General features: G+C 42.3%; 2 protein-coding genes across 7 annotated transcripts in view; one reads left to right on the top strand and one right to left on the bottom strand.

The window, feature by feature from the left end:
• Positions 1-25,627, top strand: part of LOC26533542 (uncharacterized) — a 56,872-nt gene that overhangs the window by 7,462 nt on the left and 23,783 nt on the right. For 2 of the 6 annotated variants that reach the window (XM_033380859.1, XM_033380856.1), the window contains 2 exons: positions 4,621-4,727; positions 5,002-5,231. In XM_033380859.1, the coding sequence (XP_033236750.1) occupies positions 4,621-4,727; positions 5,002-5,019 (125 nt within the window). In that variant the 3' untranslated portion in view covers positions 5,020-5,231. Of the gene's footprint in view, positions 1-316; positions 520-4,620; positions 4,728-4,824; positions 5,232-5,258; positions 5,369-25,627 lie in introns of those variants that run through there. The other 4 variants (XM_033380858.1, XM_033380855.1, XR_004469526.1 and 1 more) reach the window with 3 other exon arrangements.
• On the bottom strand, positions 5,851-25,454 carry sens-2 (zinc finger transcription factor senseless-2). The gene is made up of 5 exons (XM_001355727.4): positions 24,245-25,454; positions 14,053-14,911; positions 13,186-13,566; positions 12,689-12,870; positions 5,851-6,817 (listed from the first exon to the last, which is right to left on the bottom strand). The coding sequence occupies exons 1-5, from the start codon at positions 24,738-24,740 to the stop codon at positions 6,429-6,431; spliced, it is 2,307 nt and encodes a 768-aa protein (XP_001355763.3). The 5' UTR covers positions 24,741-25,454; the 3' UTR covers positions 5,851-6,428.

Genomic DNA, 25,627 nt, shown 5'->3' with positions numbered 1-25,627 from the left:
GCCAACTGGCAGGCCACAAATGTCATTTGTAATTCTACGCCTCTTTGGATATACTCGTACTTAGATTTCCGATTTCTATGGCAAATTGTGGACATTTGTGCTAATAGAGAAAACCTCTGTAAGAGCTCATCGCATAATCGTATTCCCGTTTGGAGCTTCATATTTCAGAGTGTTTGCAACACTTTCCATTCGAATCGCTGACAAATCAAGTGCGGATATAAGAAAGGAATTGATTCAGATTCAGATTCGTCTGCTCTGCTCAGGTCTCTCCACTCGGCAATGGATAAATGTGATTTATGCCCTTCACTTTATGTAGAAATGTCAGCAACAATTCCAAGAGCAGAGCACAAATTAACTTCAATGTGGGCGGAGGGAGGAGTGATGGAGGCCAGAGATCCTGGGCCTATCCCTGCCGAAAGTCGAGACGTGTTCCGTAATTCAATATCCACACAGCAAAGATGCACTGTCGAGGGGAGTGGAGAGCCAGTGGCTCAGAGGTCACATTTGGCAGCCAACTCGGTAAGTATTCCCAGAGGATCCGAATAATTTCCTACCCTTGGCACTAAGTATTATTGTGCATTAGAGGACTAATAAACAGGTTCGCAGTTGTCCTTTGCACCACCCTGCCATCCTACAGCCTCGTATTCCCATTGTCTCTGTGTCTCTGCTGTTGCTCTGGTCTCGGACCTTTCGCCTCTTTGCTTATTCATAGTTTGTCTGGGAGTTTATACCTTCTACGTGATTTACGGCAATAACTCATCGTGCTCATCACCCGAACCCAGACCCAAACCCAGACGCAGACACAGACACAGATATAGAAGGAGAAGAAGAGAGCACGGGGACAAATCATGAGACAAATAAATCAGGAATACTAAATTAATTTACTTTTATTGTTGCCCCTCGCTTTTCTTAATTAAAGCCAACGGTATTTATATAATGCCAGGTTTTTAGTGTGATGAATATTTGGGAGCTAAGGATCAGAGGTGTAATTTAGAGTTGAAATGAAAACCTCTAGCGATTTTTAAAGGTTCGGAATTATTAATTTGGTAAAAGTTAAGGAGGAAATTTAAATTGTAATAAAATATTAATCAAATCTTTATGAAAGACTATCTAGTTACCGAGATGTTATATGTTCTATGGCGGGGTTTTTCGTAATGCCTCGTAGACAGAGGGCGCACTTCTCACTTATGATTCGTCTCTGACGGCGGGTTCGTTTCTTCATAAATGCTATGGGAAGCTGAGTCGGTCCCTAGAATCCAACAACAAAATGCACAGACTTTAATAGTCTTTGGTTCTACTTACTTTTTGTACGAAAACCTTTCTTTTTTCGTACTAAATCTGAACACTTATTCCATGGACAATCCTTAATTAATTCCTCATTCATCAACCTTTAATTCATTCACTTTTCTTGGTTTTTAGCAATGGTAATTCTGTGTCAACCTCTGATTTACCCGAAATCCCTTCAATTTCCCTCCTAAAATCATACAATTCCTGTGGAGAAACAGAAACCACTTGTCTGGCACTACAATGTGTGGACTATTGTGGGTTTTAAAACAAATATAGCCCAGCCTTGGCTCTGCCTCTGTCTCTATCTCTATTGTTGCTGTGTATTCCAGCGTGGCCGAACCGCCCTAATGTCGACTTATGACACCAAAATATTTAACTGCTCAATTTTCAGGCGTTGCGCTTTCCCCAGTCCCCGGTCCACAGTTCCAGAGAGGAGGGTGCGTGCGGGATAACAAGGGGTTACACTTGAATTAGTCCAAGGGGATTTCCGATTCCGCTTCCGAATCGCCGGGATTCAGAGGGGTTGAGAACGAAGCGAGAAGGACAAGGCGTTTTGTTTGCTTTTGTCAAAGGCGCAGCCTCTTGCCACTGTCTGGCCTTGCAACAATTGAGATATATTCAATTGGCAACATGCGGCAACAACCACCAGGGCAATCAGGCTACAGCCACCACCACCCCACTAACACTTGCCCCGTAGTCTGTTCCGGTTCGGTCCCGCTGTGCGAGCGATTAGTTTGGGAAGCTGCCACCCGATGTGGCGCATCCGTGAATTACAATTGCGGTTTCCTCCTGGAGTCACAGTCAGATTCAGGGGAGGATTCCCTGCACAAATCACTCCAGTTGTTCCTGTTGTTGGTCTGCACTTGAAATTGTCAGCAGGTGCCTTCCCCGTCCCCTGGCAATGCAACAACATAGATATAGTAGTTATACCGTTACTTAGTTACAGCTGCAGCTGGAAATCGAAATCAATTTAACTGCATTTTGTCGGCCGACTGCCATGGATTGGGGACGAGGATGAGTATTAGATGATGATGACCATGAAGGCCTTCTGTATGTTTGGGCCATTAATAAACATTTCGTCGTCTGTTTGTGTAATAAAAATGCAATTCCCATTAAGTGTCCGAGGGGGTTGTTGATGGTTGATCTGATGCGGAGGCGGGATTATATGCCACATCCCCATGCTCGGTGCTGACCAGCTGAGACAGACACTAAAAGCCGGTATGTATTATCGACTATGAAGGCGTTCAAGATGGGGTTCAAGTCAATCCAATTGACATTCTTTGGGGGGAGAACTTCCGTTTATATTTTTGGAAATCTTTCAATCCTTTTTAATATACTCGTATATTATTTCAATTTTATTCATTATTGATATTGTTTGTTATTATTTGATTGTTTTTTGATATTAAAAGCTGATATTAAAAATGTGCATTAATATTCGGAAAACATCCTGTGATTCATTTGATTATCCGGCAGCGTACTTTTAGTTTTCGAGTTTCCTTTTACTTTTCACAAATGGTTGCCTCTCCATTGATCTATTGAAAATTGTTTATGCATTGGAACGTTTATATGCTGCCCATATTGGGGAAAAGAGAACAAAAAACCTTGGAAGTCCTTTGATAACTGATAACCCTTGCCGCACACACATTCCAGTAGATCACATGACAATTATAACTTTCTCAAAGCACAGAGGCCCAAGAAGCCCCCATAACGGACTCTTTTTAATTCCCACCTTGAGTGATCTTCTTTTTTTGGGCTATTTAATGAAACATTTACCGCAAATAAAGTACAATTAAGATCCATTGTCTTATCCCATGCTCTCATGTTCATCCTATCCTCAGTCGAAACAAAGGCCAGCAGAATTTGGATGTACGTTAAAGGGGTGCGAGCTGTTGAAAAGTCTTTAGTCATCGCCCAGAAATGATTTTCATGTCTCAGAGCCATAATGATGGCGGCAATAAATTCGCATTAAGAACGCCTTGAGTCAATTCGATGGCACGCAGATGTTGTACGATGTACGATGTACGATGATCTTATGGTAGAATGACTTTAAAAATTATAGGCACTTTTGGAAGCGAGAACCGATGATCCTGGCGGGATCCGGGAGCCTCCACAATCATCTAGGTTCGGGTGTACCTTCAGCTAATTGCGTTTAATTCGTTCAAAGAACCCGCATTCTGACTCCCATAACTTTGGCTTTTTTTTTTGTTTTATGCAATCATAAAAACATTCGTTCAATCAATAATGTATAATGTATCTCCCTCTCTCTCTCTCTATTCCAATCCACTCGCTCAACTCGTGCCCCGTTGCTGTTCCCGACGGAAGTTGCTGATTTTGTGACTGTTTTTCTGATCGTTTAAGATTGATTGATCAATGGTTTACAATCACCTAAGCCTCCGGTCAACGACTCGCCCTGTGGGGGTCTCGTGATCTTGGTCTTGCTCTTGGACTCGACTCTGCTTTTGTTGGGGGCGGCAGAAGCGTTTGTTGATTAAATCGCAGGATGTTATCGATCATTGCATAAATTAACATACGACTTTTCCTCCCATTCCATTTCAAATGTTCTCCTCGCTCTCGCTCTCTGTCAAGTTTCTATTAATTTTTATTGCCACTGTGTGTAATTGCTGCCGCTGGAAAAGTCCGAGTGGAAAATGTGCTAAGTGATACAATCACCATGTGATTAGGGAACCAACTAATCGTGGGAAGAAAAGCGGGAAGCATGGTCTGAATAAGGGTGCAGAAATATTGGGATTACTTATTCAGACATTTGTCGATTTAGAAATAGCAGGGGGTTTTTAAAAAGTGGCAAAGACTTAGGTTTTAAAATTGGGTAAACATTTTAAAATTCCCAAAACCTTTTTGGTTCACAAATGCTGATAAAAGTAATATAAAACATTGTTGTATTCTCTGAAAGTCTCCCTGAAAGTTCTCTAAAGGAAATTCTGAAGAGGAAAGGTCACTGAAACCACGAAAATACTTCTTTAATCAAGAGTAACAGGGTCTGCCTACTGCACTTTGAAAGAAAAATCCAAGAAACAGCTCAAGATAGCTCTTGACGTACAAGGAACTCTGACCTATCCTAAGGGATATATGTATGTAGGTTTTTAATAATACGATACAATATTAGTGTTCATTAGAGCTGTATAGTATGGCCTTTGTTTCAACATCCATACTTATCCTTCATACATACATATATCTTAATAAAGAGAAATTCAAATGTATAGAATCCACAGAAAGATAAAACAGAATGATGTTTTTGAAGTGTTTCTATCCAATCTATTCCGACATTTACTTAACCATTTCATTTAATATTCCATCTCTTCCGCTACAAACTAGACTTTTCCTCACGTGCGAATATTCCAGCTTTTCATTTATCTATAAACGAGAAAAGCCAGCAACCGAAATTGTCATATGCAAAAACGGAGGAGAAAGGATTGAGAAAGGTGAGTGTTAGCTTTTTATACTCGTACACTCGTATGCATATGTTTTTTGCGGGGCAGACAGTCATATTTTTTATTGATGAAATTGGTTTGGCTACAGCTACAGACTTCATTTGCAAAGTAGACAAGTGCCGCTGTGCAAATTGCAGACTGGGGAATACTCGTAGACCAAAGGACCAGGACCAGGACCAGGGCCAGGAGGGGTGTGCGAGCGTATGCTCCCTGGGAACTGCGTTTGCAATTTATATATATTTTTTATTGTCAAATTTTTGCTCAGAACGCGACCCCAAGATGAAGATGGAAAATGGCAGAGGAGGATTGGATTGGATAGAGTGGAATAACGGAGAAGGTAACCCTTGTCTGGTTCTGGTACGTGATATTTGATATCTGCGGCCGGACACTTTGGGGAATAGGAAACCAAATTCACTCATGAGTTAATCATTGGAATTGGAATATTCATATGTGTCTGTAATTCTTGTACTGGTATATGCATGTATTATTTTTTAATATCTTTATATTTGTGTTGACGTTCAGGGTTATTGGCATATGTCCTTCGGACATATTTCCCTTTATTGTTTGACTTGTGAATGTTGAAAACGGGTTCGAATCCTTGACGAACTTTCTCAGCCATCGAATTACATATTTATGATGCCTACTGATGTCGAATTTGATGATTGAAAGGTGTATCATGAAATTAACAAATGAGAAATGTACGAAGGCATTGAATGAGTGGAAGCCCCCCTTTTGCAATCAAAAGTGTTTTTCAGAATTTGCTTAATAAATTCAATTTATTTTGAAAACATAAAAATACTTAGAATTTAGATTAGTTTTGTTCCATTTATATTTTGTTATAATAATATTACATACATATATTATTTTTTGTTGAACATTAAAATGAAAATATATATATATACATACATATATATGTATATATATTTGTTTAGCATTTTTTACATACATACACGTACTACATATATGTATAAATAAGTTAAAAAATTTATTAATTAGACTAAATTCATTGGAATGATATAATATCAAAATAGTTTTACAGCGATTTTTGTTTAAAATTTCACAACTATCTAGAAGCGAAAACTTGGAACATTCGTTTTGGTTTTTTAATTAATTATTTTTCTGTTTTATTTGTTACATTTTACAAAGTACGACACGTACGACATATTGATGGAATTTTTAGTTTATTTTATTTTTGATTTTCATTCGATTGGAAATCCATCCATCCATCCACCGAAATACAATCTCACATACATAGAGAAAAATATTGGAAACTCTTTAACTTTTTGTGTGTTTGGAATAGTTTTTGGTTTTTGCTTTGGAGATGAGAGAGTTAAGAGAGAAAGCTATGTATATGGCAATATCTATGTATGTTTGTTAGATTTTATGAGAATTGGAGTCTTTAATTATATTAATGTTTTTCCTGTTTAATTCTTCGATTTTCTTTGGTATTATTTCGTGGTAGTTTTTTTGCTATTCTTTTTTGGCAACATGGGAAATATTGGTTAACTGTCTTTGGGCCTAAAACTATTTAAATTAGTTTATCTTTTTCTTTTTTGGTTTTTTTGTTTTTGGTTTTGGTGTATTTCAAACGGCAAAGGAAAATGCCTGACGATGACGATTTTCACTTCCATCTATTGCACAATGATTGCGGTTGATTTGGATTTGACCTGCCCCATGCTGCTGCTGTTGCTGTTATACCAGCAGCGATACCTTCTGGCAGTTGAGGGACCCCATCTGTGGTGGTCCTCCCTGTACTGTCGGACCGGATGTGACCGCATTGGGCCCCTGATTCACTGGCGATGGGCCCGCTTGCTGGCCACCACCCACACCGGCCGCCAGCTCGGCCGAGGCTGCTGCCGCCGCCGCTGCCGCCGACATGAAGTCCACTTTGCCGAGATGGACACGCAGATCGGTGTGCTGGGTCTCCTTGTGGCGTCGCAGGTCCACCTTGCGCTGGAAGGACTTGTGGCAGAGCTTGCAGGAGAAGGGCTTGTAGCCGGTGTGCTTGCGGGAGTGCGTTATCAGGTTCGAGCTCTGGCTGAAGGCCTTGCCACACACCTGACATTTGTGCGGTTTCTCACCTGCAATCGAAAGGAAGGGAAAGAGTAAAGTAAAGGTTTTTGGTTACCCTTTTTATATTTCTAAATTCTAATCAGAGTATGTTTCTGTCGATAGGGTATCCCACAAGTCCAGTTTGAGTCGACAAATGTGTACTGTCTGAATATTCAACCAGTGTGCGCCATTTTAAGTATCTTTTCTGCTTTCATGGCCGCATCCCCCGAATCTCTCCCACCACCCACACACACATACAACAACACATGCGTAAGCTTCGACTCTCCTTGCGGCAGAGTCATCCCCCAAAAAAAGCGTATCGTCGCCAGACAGAAAGCATTTGGGGTCCTTCTCCCAGACCAGACATGGGAACACGACCGGGACTCCATGTAAGTCATCTCCATAGACCACAGGACGCTACATCCGACACCCCATCCTGCCTCCTGCCTCTTGCATCCTTCACTCTAAACAGACTCATCTGGGGTAAGGAAATGTGGCAGAAGAGTCCTGGAGTTTTTTAAATTTCATTTTTTTTTTTTGCTGGTGATGTTTTGTGTGATGTTCTGTGGTTACGCTCCGGCACTTAAAGTACTGAATATTTTTCCGTTTCCTTTTGACAACATTCTTAAAGTAATTTTCTTCGCATTTTTCCTTCCCTGTTTTGGGCCCCTCGTTTCTGCTTTATTTTCCATTTATTGTGCAATTTTCATTCTGTTGAATTTTTCATTAGAGATTTGGGGAGAAAAAACCACAGTTCGAAATGAATTTTTTTTTGGTCGCCAGAAAGGCATCAAAATTGTGGTTTTTGTAATCAAATCTCAGTAATTGAAGATGAAAATTACGCAGCTCAAAGGGCACATTTTTAGGGCTTAATACAGACAGGTCATATTGTTTAATATGTGCTTCGGAAAAGGTTTAATGAAGAAGAGAAATTATGATTTACGTGGTGGTTTTCTTTGATTGTCTGTAAAATTTCGAACAAAATTTTATTTGTTAGAGTAAATTAAAAGGAAAATCTTGAGCTTCGGCTAAGGAAAATTATTGTGCCTGTAGTTCTTTCAAAACCTACCTCTAAAGGAACCCCCTTAGATGTACAGATATCTATTTCAAAATCATTTGTGAAAGTGCTTCTTTAGTAACTAAATCCTTTCCTTTCCCATTCGCTGCTTGCGGTAGTACCTATTATCAGAGACTCCCTCTAATTAATCCGAACAGCTCTAGTTCTTCGCAGAACTCCAAGTATTAGTCATCTACTAGCTCCATTGGCGCACCCCTAGCTATAGAGAAACTTTGATTATATTTATTTGTGGCAGCCACAAACTTTTGCTTTGCTGGTAGTTTGAATGGTAATGGTAGCTGAATGTATATATATTTTTTGTGCTTATCTGGTGGCAGATAGTGGCATAGACTTGTTGGGTTAGATTTTATATACCAAACAGATACATATGTACATATATACTACCACACAGACAGTGAAACAGATTGAGGGGGAGATAGCAACAAAATAACGACGACAACATGCTAACTTGAGGAGAGGACCTGACTCTGGTTCTGGTTTGCTTCTGAGCTCCCTACAGTGGTTTCAGAATGTATATGTACATATGTATATATAAAATAAACAGAACACACACATACTCTCAGAGGGATATGTACAGCAAAAGAGAAAAGAGACAGACAGAGATGTGAAAGAGAGAGAGAGAGAGAGAGAGAGGTGTACACCCAGCGAAGCGGAAGGCAGCTTCGGTTCGTTGTATATAATGGAATTGCAGCGACGTGATTGTGAAACATTCGACCGTAGGGATGTGCTCTGATTCAACTTTTAGCTCCCGCGGCATGAGAATTTCTTCCCTCTCCTGCTTAAGAATCTGTGCGGAGGGAGGGTAGGTGGGAGGATGGGCCATGAGGATGGGGGGAGCAACAGTAAAATTGAGTAGTCAGGCGAAAGTTGGCTCTCAGTTGGCCTCACCGAGAGCATGCCTCTGGCACAGACACAGACACGGAGCTGATGCTGAATGCTGAAGGGTTCTTCTCCTTTGGGTTCGAGGCCAGGCTCTCTGGTGCTGGTGGTACTGCTGCTGCTCGGGGCACGTTCGTGCACTATCGGCACAAATAACGTCACGTAGTCGCAGAGATTATAGAGCAGCTTTTATTATTTATCACGGCTCGAGCAACGAGCAACGGAACACTAACGAGACCCCAAACCCAATGGAGGAAAATCCCGACGGCCGTCGGCAGTTCCAATGCAAAAAAAACTTTTGGGGGCAGATGTGCTGGAGAAGTCTTGTATATAGAGCCCCATTGCGGGTGCTTGTATATATGGGTATACGTTTTTTTTCTCTTTTGCTTTTTTAAGGATTTTTATCGCATCACATTGTGGAAAGTAGGAAATACTTTTAAATCTTGGCTGCCCTTCTGAATGGCTTTCCTCTTAGCCTTCTAGTATTTTATGCTTTAGTTTTTCTGCCCTTCTAATCTCCTCCCACTTGACTATCCTATTTTCTAATTCAACACGTTCCAGCGTATTTTCGGTGGGAATCAAATCACACATACGCCATGTGGACCGTCGGCGAAACAGAGGGAAAACGGATTTGGGTTTTTGGATTTGATTTGTGTAAATCACAGAGGGGTGGGGGGACACTGTATTTTGTTCAAATTTCAGATATCATTTTGAAGAGGGTTGAAGAAAATTATAGAAAAAGGATTGAATTATTTAATTGTTGTCTTCATCATTTGTAGAAGGATTATTTATTTCTGTAGATTTACAATGACAGCGATAAACAATAAAGGTCTTGTTAAATATTTTTGGAAAATATAGATTTCTTAAGAATTGAAAGGTTTCTAAAATTTAGTGCTAATATAACAGACATTTTCACTTAAAATTTCCTTTTAAAATAGAAAAGAACACTTTGGATTTCAGTGAATATTTCCGTCTCTAATAAATTTGTATTCAAGCTATCTCACCTTTTTAAATTATCGATTTATTGCAACCAAAGAAAAAAAACAACACCACTGCACCTTGGACCACAATAAGATTGAATTTTCGATTGGAAAAAAGTCATGAATAAGTAAAGTATCCCAGAAAAAGAAACGTATTTTGTTCCCCTTTCTTCCCTCATTTTATGGCGCATAAATTTGGGGAAACGGAAAAATCTGAGGCAGGGAAATAAAAGCGAAACAAGAACAAGTGGAAAACGGTAGCAAAACACAGGAGAAGGATATAAAAACATTTGGGCAAAAAGTAAATACGAAAATGAAGAAAGGAACTTGAACGGAACGGAAAAAAAAGGAAAGAAAATTGTTCAGGAAAATCACATCCTATGAAAAGAGGAAAAATCTGCTGTCTGTTGGATGGAAACACGTCTCAAACGAACAGAAGAGAGCGAGAGAGAGAGAGAGAGAAAGCGAAAAGAAGGAAAATTAAGGATAAGTCGTAAAGAAAGAAAAAGAAAGAATTCAGCAGAGGAGAAAACCAAAACAGTTGAATGGCAAATGGCAAATGGGAAATCTTGAAATGTTGAAGCCAACATCGCCACATGTGCGGACTGCTGTCGGAGGGAGAGCGGGGAATGGGGTCGGGGTCGGGGTCTAAAGGGAGGCACACGTCCTAAATCGAAGACGGCAAAACGATAAAAATGTCTGGAATATTTCTCTCTTTCTCTGCTTTTCCCTTGTACGAGTATGCGTATGGTGTGTGTGTGTGTGTGTATGTGCAGATTTCTCTTCCACTGATTTTACCAGACATCTGCTGTGTGGGAGTGAACTCCTGCTTATTAGAGGTTATTATCCTTGCCATTTGTAAACTGATTTGAAGGCAACAGGAATTTGCGCTTTTTATGCCTAATGATCCAGTGTGCGTATATAGCTGGGAAATCTGATGAAAATCAGATGAATCAATAAAGATGTTATGGTTAAAAATAAAGGATGGAATGGGTATACGAAAAAAAATACGTCGGTATGGGAGATAAGATTTGAAAAGCGGCAAAAATTACATTTTTTGAAATAGAAAATTTAATAGGGTATATAATAATGGTATTTTGTTCCATATGAAGCCATTACAAAAGAAAACCTACCAGATATGGATATCTCGTAGAAGTGAATCTACATACAGTACGAATATAACAAAATCTTGCAAGTGAATTAAAAAAAAGACAATAGAATAATTTTCTGCAAAATTACAAAATTATGAATATTTTCAGTTATGAGAAATTTTAATTTAAAAGATTATCAGGCATCCCATAGAATTTTGAAATGGAAAGTGATAGGAAATATCAAACAGAGTTTTAATATTTTGTGGATTTATCGGTTTTTATAGTACATTTAAAACGTGCTTAATCATGGGTTATCTTTATACTATAGAAAATTAAAAGATGGGATCCAGAGGAAGCTTTTTGTTACACTTCCCAACATTAAAAAAAAAACAAATTATAATCAGATTGAATTGCACATTCAAGTTTATTCGACGACAAAGTCTTGATTGAAAAAATGCCATAAACGAACATTTTATTCAAATAAACTTAAACTTCGAGCGTAAGCCAGAATAAATCGCATTCGAGATTAGAAATTTTCACGTAGACATCAAGAACTTGAGATCGATGCTAATGCCCTACCCCGCCTCTCCCATCAGCGGCACCCACCACCCAGTGACCTTCTCCCCTTTCCCATGCTCCCCTGTAGCCGTGCTTCAGTTTCGGTCCGTAATGGCGGAGACCAACCTGCGCTAAGGGTGTGTATATGCGCCACCTATACAGCCGCAAAATTTTGTATATATGCATGTGAGTGGGGGGGTGTGTGTGTGTGTGTATGAGTCTCGTATTTGTTATTCGTGTGTGTGCGCGCGTATAAAACAGAAAATCAAAATCTCTTGACTAAATTTTTCATTGGTCGGCTGTGATTTCTCTGTCCGCTTCTGCTGTTGCTGCCTCTCACTCTCGCTCACTCACTCACTCACTCACTGAGGCGCTCGTTCGTTTCGCGATTGTATCTGTGTATCTGTCTCTGCAAGTGTGTGTGTGTGTATCGTATCTGTGTGCAGACCTTCCAGTCTCTCGCTCCCAAAGTATTGTACATAGCAGTCCCGTCCGTCCGTTCGCTTGCTTTCCTCACTTTCAGCCTCTTATCAGCATGTGCGTCTGCTCTCTTTCGCTCAGTGATTTTATAGTTTTGGTTCTCTCTCTGTTCTCTTTCTATCTCTAGCTCTCTCCGGCTTATCTCTGCGCTCTCTCTCTCTCCGTTGCGATTTTCGAGAGAGTAACCCGTGGGGCTCTTTCGTCTGCTCCATTTTTTTTTGCAAGCCTCCTCCTTCCCTCCTCCCCCCCACCGAATCTGGTATATCTGGTACTGGGTGCTGGCGATGGTTTTTGGCTCTACGATGGCGATGGCAACTGTAATTGGAACTGGCGACTGAATGCGGCTTTTGGTGGTGGTTTGTCCAACGCTTTAATGGCTACGCTTCCTGTCCTCGATAGTGCCCCCATTTCATGCCATTCTCGCCCCCTTTACTTGGTTTGTCTTTATGGCAGATACTTTAAACTTCGGTCCCATATAAGGAGATGGCGACTGAGCTATAAAAATATCTCTTATGAACTGAAATTTCATGTATGGTAAATCTTTAAAGTGTAAAAATTTTATAATAGAAAAGAAACAGATATATTTTTGGGATGTTCTTGTTGTATCTTTTCCAGAGAGCATTATAATTCAGATCAAAAGTTTTCAATCCACAAATGAATTGTTTTACCATCCCTTAAAAAGTATAGATATATTCACGATCATTATCCCAGGAACTGAACTTCTAAAAGAGGCATCGTGGAATCATAATCCCATAAATCGAACCCAAAACTTAACCCATTGAAGTGATATACATATATGTATGTATGTATTCTTAAAGTTAATCGAATGCTTACCTGTGTGTATATAGGTGTGCTTCTTCATATCACTCTTCTGGTGGAACCGCTTGCCGCAGTAGCTGCAGGGATAAGGCCGCGTATCGCTGTGGATGAGCAGGTGGGTGGACAGTGTGCTGGAACGCTTGAAGCGCTTGCCACACTGTTTGCACTCGAACACCTTTTCCACATTGTGCACCGCCCTGAAGGAAGAAAAAGAGATAGAGAGAGAGAGCCACGTTAACAAGCGTTTGTTGTAATTAAAGCCAAACTCCATTCCAATTCCCCGAGGGGCGGGAGAGAGAGGTCCTGTTTTAACTACTGCCACAAAGGCAAACATTTGGTCAGGCTAAAATCCAGCCATTTCAGCTAAATTAAGTAATGCAAAGTGTCCCGTGTCCTGCACAGGAGTCCATTCCATTTCGGACCCAGACAGGAGTCCACTCATTAGGTATGCAGGACCCCCCCACCCCCTCACAGATGGTGGCTTTTTGTGGCCGAAATGCCTCTCCACATACCTGTGCTGACTGAGGCTGACCTCATGGCCGAAGGTCTTGTTGCACAGCTCGCAGGCGTAGGGCTTCTTGCCGTGATGAGTCCGGCGGGAGTGCACCTCGAGGCCGTGCGGAGTGGAAAACATCTTCTCGCACTTCATGCACGAGTACAGGTCGCTGAATTGGTGCAGGCCCGGCCACTTGGCCGCCATGTTATGGAAATGCAGATGCGGCGCGTGCGGCAGACCCAAGTGCCCGCCATTTGGTGGAACGCCCACACCCACGGCGGCCGCTGCTGCCGCCGCTGCCGCAGCCGCTGCTGTGGAGTTGTTTTGTCCGGCGGACTGCAGTGGTGCCATGAGACTCCGCAAACGGAAGAGATTTTCCTGCGAGTCCGGATGGTAGCTGCAAATGGGAATGGAAAAACATACATTTAATTGAGGCGAGTTAATTAAGAATGGGACTAGCCACTCATCCCTTTCCCTTTTCGTCTCTCTGCCTATGTCTGTGTCTTTGACTAACTAATTTAATGGCAGGAACAATGAGGACCAAATATACCCAATCCTTAAAGGATTAAATATTTTAGGGTACAACACTTTATTCTCTAGACATGAACATATATCTGTATCTTCCATATCTGATCGATTCACATAAAGACAACTACATGCAAAGGGTATCTAAAAATTAAAAATATGGTATTAGGTAGATAGATATGGATTAGATAGTCAAATGAAAAGATCGCTGATATATATATGCATTAATCGACTTTTAAATATGCACCTGAGGTTCAATCTTGCTTCAAAGTATCTATGCCCCTTCCTATTCCATATAAGAGCCCACCCTCTCTATCAGAAATATAATAGGATAGTCTTCCCACGATTCGCAACTTACCCTGCTCCCAGTCCGGACTGTTGCTGCTGTTGCTGTTGCTGCTGCTGTTGGCCCTGGTGGAAGGCTACGGCGGCAAAGAAGGGCAGAGCAGGCGAGAACAGAGGACGCTGGAACATGGCCGCCTCGTAGTTCGGAGGATAGCCCTGCCGCATGGCCTCCAAAGGATTGAAGGGCATGGCCAGAGCCGAGGCAGAGCTGGCCAGATGGCCGAGTGGGGGACTGCGGGCGCGCCTCTGCTGTGGCTCGTCCCGCCGTAGCAGGGCGGAGACCGAGAAGAGATCCGACTTTTTGGAGATGGAGATGCTGCTGGTGTTGCTGTTGGCCGTGATCAGCAGCTCAGAGGCGGAGGCGGCACTTGGGGAGCTGATGCTGGGACTGCCCGGCGGGGAGTCCACCTCCAGTTCCACGGAGGAGCTGCTCGAGTGGGAGCGTGACCGCGAGTGGGAGCGCGAGCGGGACCTGGGAGAGCGAGAGCGGGAGTGCAGCGAGCGGTGCGAGTGGTGCGACTGGTGCGAATCCGCATCCTCCATGTCGATCTGCGAGGAGCTGTGCGACGGCGTCCTGGATCTCGAGCGGGAACGCGAGCGGGACTGGCGCAACTGTTCGCTGGCACTGAGGAATGTGGTCTTGGATCGCTGCTGGATCTGATGCTGCTGTTGCTGGGAATGATGCTGATCCTGCTGGAGATGATGCTGATGCTGGGGATGATGATGATGATGATGGTTTTTGCTCAGCATCGAGATGGAGTTGTTGTTGTCCTCCAGGGGCGTTGGGGGCTTCAGTCCCGCGGCGGCGGCTGCCATCGCCGTCAGGTGTTCAGTCTTGACCAATCTGCTAATGCTAAAAGCGAGAGAGGCATCTGGAGAAAGAAGCAGAGAGGGAAAACGTTTAGTGAAATCAGAGCGAGGCGTGTGGCACATCAATCATCAATCATGCACCCAAGAGGAAGAGAGGGAGAGGGCAGGAAATCCACCTGTATCTCCTCAGGCACAAACACAAACGCACACATCGTACAATACAAAGCATATCGAATTTCAAATGTAATTATTTTCGTATTCAATCGCTAATCCACCTTACATGACCATTAATTCCACCCTAATCAACGTATCCTGCCTGCCCCTTTTGCCCATTCCCCTTCCCGTCCCGCATTTGACATCAACGCATCATCATTCGGCATCGTCACCCCGAGATATTGGGCATCGGGAGACGGCCTCCGGACGGACATGGCGCCGGCGCTCAGGGTTGACGATGGCACGCCCCTGGACCAGAGCCAGCCACCCGACAAGAATGTCGCAAACGAACAAAAAAGGTGGGGAAAAGTGGAAGTGAGTGAGAAGCGATTTGGTATACGATTTGGAATCTGTGGAAACTGAACCCATAAATCAGATCGAAAAGGGAGATTCTTCTTGTAGAAATACAACTTATTATCAATATATGTACATATATCGTATATAGTCTGGCCCCCACAACCACAATCGTCTCAAAGCCGACACTTTTGTGTGGTGTACACACAACACTCGCAAAACGCTAAAGAAGACGTACACTCCGCATCCTCGGAGTCGAGTCGAGTCTATCGTATCGCCTGTCGAAATGAAATAATAATAATGTGCGTTTAAATAGAACATCTGTTCGGTCCACACTCGGCTAAATGGAGCATGACAAAACAGAAAACACACAGAGAAAAGCAGGGCGGCACACACACGCACACACATCGTAGAGAAAAGAACGGCGACATTTCGCTGAGGATTGGATTGACGCAGGCGCAGGCGTAGGATGCGTTGGGAAAGGGGTACGGAACGGAACGGTACAAACCGCGACACGGGGCCCGGAGGCGAGTCGAATGAATGAATGAATGAATGAATCCGCATCGCTACAAAAGAATAACAATTTGACAACATTCTAATTCGCCACGGAGATAAAAGTAACGGAGCAAAGACCCCTTGATGACGGGGATGAGGCCTCAGGTTTTGGATGGAAGAATATGCTCGGAGGTAAAGACAGGGGCGGGACTTTGATTCCGGAAAATGTCGGTGAGGCGGCAAAACGCAAAGCCAAATAAATATAAACAAAACGCCCCACGCACAAACGGAAAGAAAGAATTTAGTTGCATGGGAATGGGAATCTCTTTGTATCCATCAGATACACAGATACGTTAGGGGAGTGAGGGGAGTGTGCTTCTGTCTGTGCTTCTAGCTACATTCTTTCGTGCCACAGTGTCAAGTGTTTTTATTGTCATTCTGTTGGTGTTGTTGCTCTTTGGATTTTTGGTTTTGGTTTTAAGTGCCTTTCAATATGGAAAGCCCCCAGAACCCACACTTTAAGCAACTGTTGGATACAACAAAGAAGATCAAAATTATCGTAAAAATGAGAGAGAGGAAAGGAGCTTCAGCAAGCACAATTAATTCTAGAGAAAGGTTTTAAAGTGAAACAAGAGTTATTCAGTTAGTACTATACCTTCCTATCCGCATTATAGATGACATAAATGTCATCTCTGATAGACAGAAATCACTTGTTGGAGATCCTCTAAGGAAGAAAGCGATTTCCAAGAGTTTTAAATCTCTGAATTTGTAGAACTTCTCAACTATAATTATTAAATCAAAATTCGTAATTTTAATTTGATTAAAAAGGAAAATGTTCTGTCTTTTCTATTTTGCCCCACCGCCCAAAAATATATAAATTTTAATCATTCGCATTACGGCAAATGTCGATTTGCTGTGCCCCAGTCCCAGTCCGAGTCCCCGTTGCAGTCCAACCCTTTTTCGTTCTAATTATGCACACAATCGTCCCGAGAGCATTGCCCCATGAAAACGAATACGAATCGAAGAGAGGATTCGCATACCCGTACCCGTAAACGTGCCCACACGCACACAACCCAAGACCAAGGACCTGTTCTTGTGTGGGGAGGAAAGATGATGGCATGGGGAACATTCGGTCGACAAATAAAACTGGAAACGTTTAACGTTTGGAAAATTGTCGGCTGACAACTGGCGAAAAACTAGCAGGACGAAAGCCAACCCCAAGACAAGAGGAGAGAACAAGAGTGGCTCTTGGCTCCTGGGTGGCTCACGTAGAGCCGACTTGTTTAAATGATAATAATGAGCTTAAGCATGTGCCCGATGCCGCTCCAGGGATGAAGCTGGGAGGCTGACAAAGTGGCAGTGGCACAGTACTGGGTCCTCATCCTGCCACAGCTCCTGCTTCAACGACCCCTCAACGGCCGGCAGTAAAGTCATAAATTTGTGCACATTAGACATAGCCGTCGTCCACCCTCATCCTCATCCTCAAACCAAATCCTCTTCCCCTCTCTGGGCTGTGGGTGCGTCGATGTTCATCTGTTTTTATCCGCCCGGGAGCAATATTCACGCACAGTCCACGCACTTGTTCACAAACAACAAACACAACAAAAAAAGAAGAAGGTAAAATAATTATTCGACACTGCATGGTAATTGAAATCATTGTTATCCTGTGGGCGGAGGATGGGAAGGCCTCCTCTCACCCTCTTGTCTGTCTGTTTTGTGTCCTTTTGGCCCCGTCCCCAGTCCCCCGAACACTCAGTCTGTGGGCGGATGGGATGGCTGCTGTGGGCCATTGTCAGGCTTATGCCAGGATTATTATTGTTTTGGGGCGATTTGCAGCCATTACTGTTTTGGTTGGGGCTAACGATTGCCGAAAGGGCTTGGGGTTCGTCCTGCTGCTATTGGAGGAGGTGTTAATTATTGTAATATGTTTTATAATTTTATGGGAGTTTTTTGGCAAATTATAAAAGGTTTTTTCGGAGCTTTGAATCGATATATTATGGTATGTTGTGTGGAAGATTGGAATATCTAATTGGAAGACATTTCTTTGAAGAGTCTATCGATTGAGTAGCCTATGGGAAGGCAGTATGCTAAATACACCTTAAAACTCCTAAGTCATTGGATGACCTGGCATCCATTCTCTTTTAAGAAGCACAACAATAAAGATGTTGTTCCAAAGAAATGTTATAATTAGATTGGAAAATTTGAAAAATGTTTAAGTAAGTTAAATAATAAATCTAGGCGGATTTGGCGCACATGCCAATGAAAACGTAGCTCATTTTGGGTGTATTTTCATATTCAATCTTTCCAGAATTTACAACACCCTCTTCGTTTGAGTGCGAAATCAGTTAAGTGAAACCGTCACAAGGCGCCACACGAGCGGGAGCAATTTTTGCAGGTAGTTTTGCCAAAGAAGTTATCGATGAAATGAGTTCTAGGAGAGAGTACCGGGAGGAAGGCAACAGTAGTCGGAGACCGGCCTGCCTGGGGCCATAATAATATAAAAACAAATTTAGCTTTCGGCAAATATGAAAGTGGTAATACGACAAATAAAAATATGAAAGAAAACAGTGCAATATAAATAATATAGAGACCGGAGGCCGGAGCCCGTAGCCCGTAGGGCCATGGACGCAGCGATATGACCAGAAGAGGGGGCCATAAACTGTGAACGGTTAGATAGATTAGGCCATGATTTGGTCTGTGCAGGTCTGTCGGTCTGTGGTCTGCCGTGTTGCCAGTGCCAGAATGTGGAATGTGTGTGTGTGCTCATGATTATCGGATACGTTGAGATTTCGTTCGATTTCGGTTTCAATTTCGATTTGGATTTCAGTTGGGATTTCGATTTGGATTTAATTTCAATCCATTTCCATTCACATTCCCCTATCCCTATCGATGCCGATGGTATACTCGTACTCGTATCAGTGGTAGGACGACAGAGCTCTTTAGCCTGGCGTAAGCTCCACTCGTTGAGTGGCATTAGATGGGGATTGCGTATCCAAACACCACTCACAACTCAGTTGGCAGTTCCCAGAGAATCCCCTAGTGCGGTTGAACAATTGAAAGATTGAACGATTGAACGGTAGAACGGCAGAACAGTTGTCAACTGTCCCGCTTCTATCAGTCGATCCGCGGTGTCTCTCCTTTGATGCAACCTCGCAAATATCGCAATTGCAATTACATTATTTATTTTTACACTGCAAATCAATCGACTGGCCATACGTTGTCTAGACCCTTCAGCACCCTACCCCTCAATCCCCCAGGCCCCCTTTCCTGTTCCCCCGTCTGCTTATCGCTGGGGGGCCATAAATCAGAAGGCTATCTAAACTTTTAACTACAATTTGTACCTTCTTTTTGCCCCTCTAGCTGATAAATGACATTTAATTGGTGGTTTGCTCATTTTGTGGACTTTTGTTGATTCGTTCAATTTCCGAATTTATATATACTAATTTCCTGTCTTCGAACTTTGCTCAGGAAAAGACTGGGTGAAAGAATTTCGTGATTTCTAGCAGTAGATTATACAGTGCGTTTCGGCAGGGTATGGCATTAACAATTCAAGTTAGTAGAGTTCCCATAAATATGTTGAATAGTTTGAATAATTATGGTCTGTCATATAACGCCATCAGATGTTGGTAAAAATCATTTATTCAAGATTTAATATGATGGATCTTTTTAATTAAATTATTTATCGTATAATTATGGAGCTATCATATTTATTACAATCTACTGTTTCCAAACTTTTTCCCATAGCATTTTCCACCGTGTTACAGTTATGGTACGCACCGTCGACAAATCTGATTTATAAATAACTTTTACCTCAATGCGAATTAATCAATTCCTTTGATTTTTTGGCTTGGATTTGGGGTTCAAAGCCGTTTCATTGTGTCATACGAGCACGAGTACGAATACGAATACGAATACGAGTACCTTGAGTACCGCCTCGCATTGCCGGATATCTGCGATTGGGGTTTATGATTGCCATAAGCCTGATATCTACTGGTAGCTTTTATGACAGTACAAAAAAAATTTGATATCGAAAATCGCAGTTTCTCATACCATCAGCGAGGGAGAAAGAATCGATCGAATCGGGTCGAATCCTGATTTCAATATTCAAACAGCGAACGTGACAAATGCAAGGGTTTGTTCGGTTCGGTTTGGAAATTGATTTTTCTTTGTCAAACATTCCAAGCGATGATAAACCAAAACGAAATACAGGCCATAAATATTGAACAAAAAAAAATTTGTGGCTGGACTCGACTTGTAGTATTTATATTTTCTTAATGTTGCATGAACTAGTATGCGGAAGGGAAGGTTTTCCTTGTGGTTTGGCTTTGCCTTTGTGTACCTATCGGTCGCGTCGCTTACTTTATGATACTTTTACTCTTTCGATTTTACAACTGGCCTCAGAGAGGATATTGACATGTTTAGCTGTCGTTATGTATTTAACATTTACCTCAGGATCGTAAATCATAACGCGTGTGCGGTGCGGTGCGGTGTATGCGTTCGTTAACTGTCTACACAAGCCTTTGCGCCCCCACCCACCTCTCCGCCACTCCTATCTATGTGTGTGTGTGTGTGTAGGTTTGTATCTGGCAGATACACGAGTTTAAGGCAGAGACACTGGGTTCTCTATGGCATGAGTGGCTTTCTTTTTATTTGGCGTACTGTCTGGCTGGTGGGTTTTCGGATATCTTTATTATAGATTTACAATGCCCAATTTTCGTCTACTTGTGAGAAGGAGAAGTTGAAAAATATATGACAGGCGATGAGTTGCCAATGATTACGACGTGTGTCGTAAAAATTTCATAAATATTGCTCTGATTTTCCTTGCTACAATTTGTTATTGATCAATAAGGAGGTGTAGATACTCGAGCTGTATTGCAATCGCACAAAATGCGTGGATTGCACTCGACCAGAGAATGCCCTGCTATGTGGTTTTACAAATTGTTGTATATTTTTATATTTATTAAATTTTTATCTCTCTATTATATAAAACTCATATCGGAGCCGAAAGAGTGAAGCGAGTGAGACGGGTAGGGCACACGAGCGAGGCTAGTGTGCAGGAGTCTTGACCCTAGCATTATAAATTCAAAAATAAATTATTAATATTTAAAAAAGTAGAAATATAAATTTAGGCACTCTTACAAATTATTTATTTTACATTCATTCGGAATTTTTCCTCGTTTTCTTGGAGTATGCCCAAGTCAATTATCTGCCGCTTCTAGAATCGTAGGAGACTCGAAATTTATAGCAATCTTCCAGCGATTTCACTTCACGCTGGTAAAAGCAAAGTTCCCTTATAATTCTTTCTGATTAGCAAACCTCTTGAGAGCGACACATCACACATGTATGTATCGTATGTATACTTATAGGTGGCACTGTATGGGTGAGTGAACGATTGGCAAGCGGTTTGGTTTATTTATTCGATAGGATATTTCGATTGCCTTTTTAATTGATTCGAATCGCTGTTCAATTGTTTGGTGTGATTGAAAATGGCTTAACAAATTTATTATTGAATTTATATCGATGAATTCGGTGTACCATATATAAGGTATATTCCACATCTATCTGCCGATAGTCGAGTCACAGTAAATCATGAATATAATTTATGGGGGCGCATGTTTACTTCTGATTTCCAAGACACCCCACCCCCGTTTCTGTTCTGATTTTTCTGGACTGATATCATTCGAAAAGTATGCTTGGCTTGTACTTTGTACGAGTATCTATGAATCAATGCATTGCTGTGGTCTCCGTTCAACTAATTTGTGTTCTTTCAGTCATTTAACCCTTGACCTGTGCAGACTATTAGTTGGCAGTTAGTCTGGGGTCTGAGCAATATTCATACTTGTAATTTAACTTAATTCGTGAGTCACCCACGTCGCGACGACGGTGTCAAAGTTCTATATTTTTTGTGTGTCCAAAGCATTAGAGGAAGAGTCGCATTAATTGAGTCACACACCGTACGGAGGCGTTCTGGAACGAGTATGACAAACACTCAAGATGATCCCACACACATAGGAGATGAAATATTCGATTGACCTTTCGGGGCAAGGTTGTGTAATTATGTATGAGATATCATTATTAGTTTCACACTCTGGGAAACGATATAATTTGCACAATTAAGGCCCCCAGAACACCATACTCGCATGATGTATCTTTAAAAGTAATCAAGTTACTGGGATTTGGAGTTGAAGCCAAAGAGATTTCCACATGGATTCCAGTCTCGCACACGCAGGACTGGGGCCAATCAGTCACCAGATCCCATATCCCATCGCAGAGAGAAGGTAAGGCCGCATCAACAAATATTTTCCACAACAAAAAAGCAAAAACGGAAAAACGGAAAAGATATTTCCACAAACAAAGCGAAATTCATTTTCGCTAGAGAATGAAAGCAACACACACACAAAAAAAGCCAAAAAAGGAAAGAGGAAAAGCGTCAGAGGAAAGCATGTCGCGGCAAACGGAATTGAAAATTCAGTGCAACTGTATAAGTGTGTGTGTATTTTTGTGTGGTTGAGAGTGTGCTTTTCCGCATATCCATGTCGGATGTGTGTGTGGGGGGGGGGGGGGGGCAAAACAGTACAGAGAGAGAGATAGAGCTAAAAACATATCCGTGGGATACATGTAATGCCGGTAAATGAAATCCGCTTGTCGCTGCCTCTGATGCCACTCTCCGCTGTATCTGTATCTGCATCTGTGTGAGTGTGTGTTTTTGTGAGAGTGTATGTAACTGAGGCAGAGAAGGAGAGAGATAAAGAGAGAGAGAGCCAAGCATTCTCATTCATTCATTCAATGCTCATATTTGAAATTCAACTGCGATGGCGATGACAACGGCGTGTCTGCCTCACACGCACACAGATACGGACACACTCATACTTATAAAGCCGACTGGACCGTGTTTTGTCCGTTTATTTTCTGGCCCCGTATCCGGGTATCTGTGTATCTGTGGTTCAGCTATGGATTTTTCAATCCCCGATATCCATTTGTCCGCCCCAATGTCCGCACAGAAGATATGCACATTAAGCGCCCCACACGGAAGCCCAGACACACAGACAAACAGGCACATTTATACAGCACAGAGAACTCTCACCCATACACAAACGGAATAATGAATATTTGCCACATCCTTCTCCTCCAGCTTTGCCCTGCTCTTGTTTTTCACGCTTTTCCCACCAGCTGAACTTGGGGTTTTTTTCCAATTAAACGAACACCACGTGAAGCTCTCGCTGCATGGCTGCTGGATGACCATTGAAATGGACACTGCCACTGCCACACGGACATTGCAATATTTTAAAATCACACATTATTCAAATAAATTTTTAACATTTTCTGGCATTCGGCATGTTGGGCGATTTATGTCGCTGCTCTTTTTGGGCCCATGTACATGGTTTGGTTTTGTCTGTTTTTGTTGCATGGATCTGGTTGCAACCTGTTTGGGGGCTGAACAAATTAAAATTTGAACATTTTTAAAAGGCAAATACTAAGGAAATGTAACTTTGAGGCTTATTTTTGAGTTGAGTATTTGGGATAAAAATTGTTTGCAAAGCTCTGTGCAAGGTTGAATCTTTAATAGCAAACCGATGTATATTTCGCTTATTCTTAAATCATTTTATCATAATAATACTTTTGCATTTTATCCCGAAATTACTTTGTATTTTTATTTTTCTAAAAACCATTTAAAAATTGCAACCCTTTTTGATAATTATCATTGCAAAACTATTTAGTTATATCAATGAAATCTGTATAATCATGCTGGAATCATCAAACCTGTATTTTAATCTTATCAAAATCGTAGACCAAAATGGATTTCAATGAAATTGCTCTCAGGTTAAGTTGAACTTATCTTAAAACACCAAAAACTTATCAAAGTCCGAGGAAATTTAAAAAATTGTTTTGATTATTTTATGGAGCGGTAATCTCTATTTTTAATAATTTTTCATAGAAACAACATGTATTGTTTCATTAATCAACCAGAGATAAGTATGAATGCGTTCTACAGATAGATCAAATCATGAATAAAATATCAAAGTATATAGAAGTAAAACTCGTACTACATAAATAGTTTGAAAATAATAATAATCCCTGCTAGGAAAGTCCTCCAGTTTAATTATGCTGAATCTTCCTGCCCTTCTTTAGATATATATGTTCAAGCAATTATCTCATTGATTTTGGCGATTTGATTTTCTTGATTTTTCCATGTTTCTAACTATGATTCAGTTCGAAAGGAACAAAATATTCATGTGTACATAGGTACCTATTTATGGCTTCTGTAATCCACTATAACTCAACTAGATTTCCCATTTTTGCAATATATCACAAATTTTCAATATTTACACATTTTTACACACACACACACTTTTAACCAGAAGTTAAATAAATCCCTTCATCCGAGTACTTACCGTCGGGAGTACGTTTCTTGGGTAGCACCGCCTTGAAGGCAGACATGGGCGCGTAGTCCCGAGGCGATGTGGATGCCGGCGGCATCTGTGGCTGTTGCTGTTGCTGTGGGTGGGTGTGGGTGGGCTGCTGGTGGTGCCCCAGTGCGGCGTCCACCGAGATTTGGGCCTGCTGCATCCGCTGGTGGAGCAGCTGGGTGGGCGAGGGTATCGTGGCCATGGCGGTCAACGCACTGAGATCCCGGACCTGCAGCGATGCGATGGACGATGTGGAGGAGGAAGATGTTGACGATGACGCTTGCTGCTGCTGTTGCTGTTGCTGTTGCTGCTGCGGACTGGTTAGGAATGGATTTCCAGGAAAGTCGGCGGCAATGGCAGGCTTGAAATTCCCCAAACTGTAGTCGAGGGGCAGGTGGTGCTGATGGGCGGGCGGTGCCGCCGTGGCAGCCGAATGCAGAAGATGCTGGCCCGGATTCGCTTGCAGCTTGGCCACGTCCATCTTTGGGCACTGATTGAGTTTTTAAAATATATTTTTGGAACTATTCTTAGATCCTAACTTTGGTTGTTCTTCTTTGGCTTGTGCACTGGAACTGTTTGGAGTTTACGCGACGGCATGGGACACGGATGCGGCAACGGATACGAATGCGAATACGGACACTGATACGGAAGCGGGCTGTGTTCACGCGCACGACTGAATAGAAAGTGTCACAGATTTCAGATTTTAGCTTCAGCTTCAGCTGCTGCTGCTGGCCATTGGATTGGAGGAGCTACTGTTGGGTTCGGAGGCATCGAGCGGACTAAACCGTAAAACCTAATCACGGCCCCGATTCCGAGTCCAAGTCGAAGTCGAAGAGTGGAATCCAATGGAACACTGGGAGCGTACTGTTGCTGCTGCTGCTGCTGCTGACGCCGGCGCCTGGGCTGAGAGTGAATCTGTGTTTCGACGTCGGATTTGTGCACTTGACTTTCTGTCCGGAACGTTTATCGGAACACCACACGACGCTCGCTCGCTCTCTGAATTCTCGATTGCGATTTCGCCAAGATTGGAAGAAATCTGGATTTGGTCAGCGTCGCGTCGTGCCGCAGTGCTGCGAGAGAGAGATGAGAAGAGAGCTGACGCGATTTTAACGGTAAGGTCCGTGGTTTCGGTTTCCGCCCGAGTGTAACGTCTGTTTAGAACTGAACAAGAGAGCAAGAGAGCGCTCCATTCCAACCAGACCAACTTATTCCAACTCAAGCAAGCAACCAACCCCACAACCGCTATCTGGATGGGTGCGAGTGAAACGGCACCACCTACTACACTTCCAATAATAGTGCTGTTCAGAAACGAAATGGAATTGGAACACACACCACCATATTGCTGGTGCTTTATACTGTCCATCCTGC

The sequence above is a fragment of the Drosophila pseudoobscura genome, chromosome 4 (assembly GCF_009870125.1).
Source record: "Drosophila pseudoobscura strain MV-25-SWS-2005 chromosome 4, UCI_Dpse_MV25, whole genome shotgun sequence".
NCBI lineage: Eukaryota > Metazoa > Arthropoda > Insecta > Diptera > Drosophilidae > Drosophila > Drosophila pseudoobscura.
Note: the sequence above shows the minus strand (reverse complement) of the source record. Positions and strands in the feature narration are given on the sequence as shown.

Excerpts from the sequence above, each read along its gene's own strand:
- sens-2 (XM_001355727.4), bottom strand. The coding sequence starts at position 24,740 with ATGGACGTGGCCAAGCTGCAAGCGAATCCGGGCCAGCATCTTCTGCAT. Across the intron at positions 14,912-24,244 it reads CAAGAAACGTACTCCCGACG|ATGCCTCTCTCGCTTTTAGC; the intron begins GTAAGTACTCGG and ends TTCTTTCTCCAG. Across the intron at positions 6,818-12,688 it reads GCACACCTATATACACACAG|GTGAGAAACCGCACAAATGT; the intron begins GTAAGCATTCGA and ends TTTCGATTGCAG.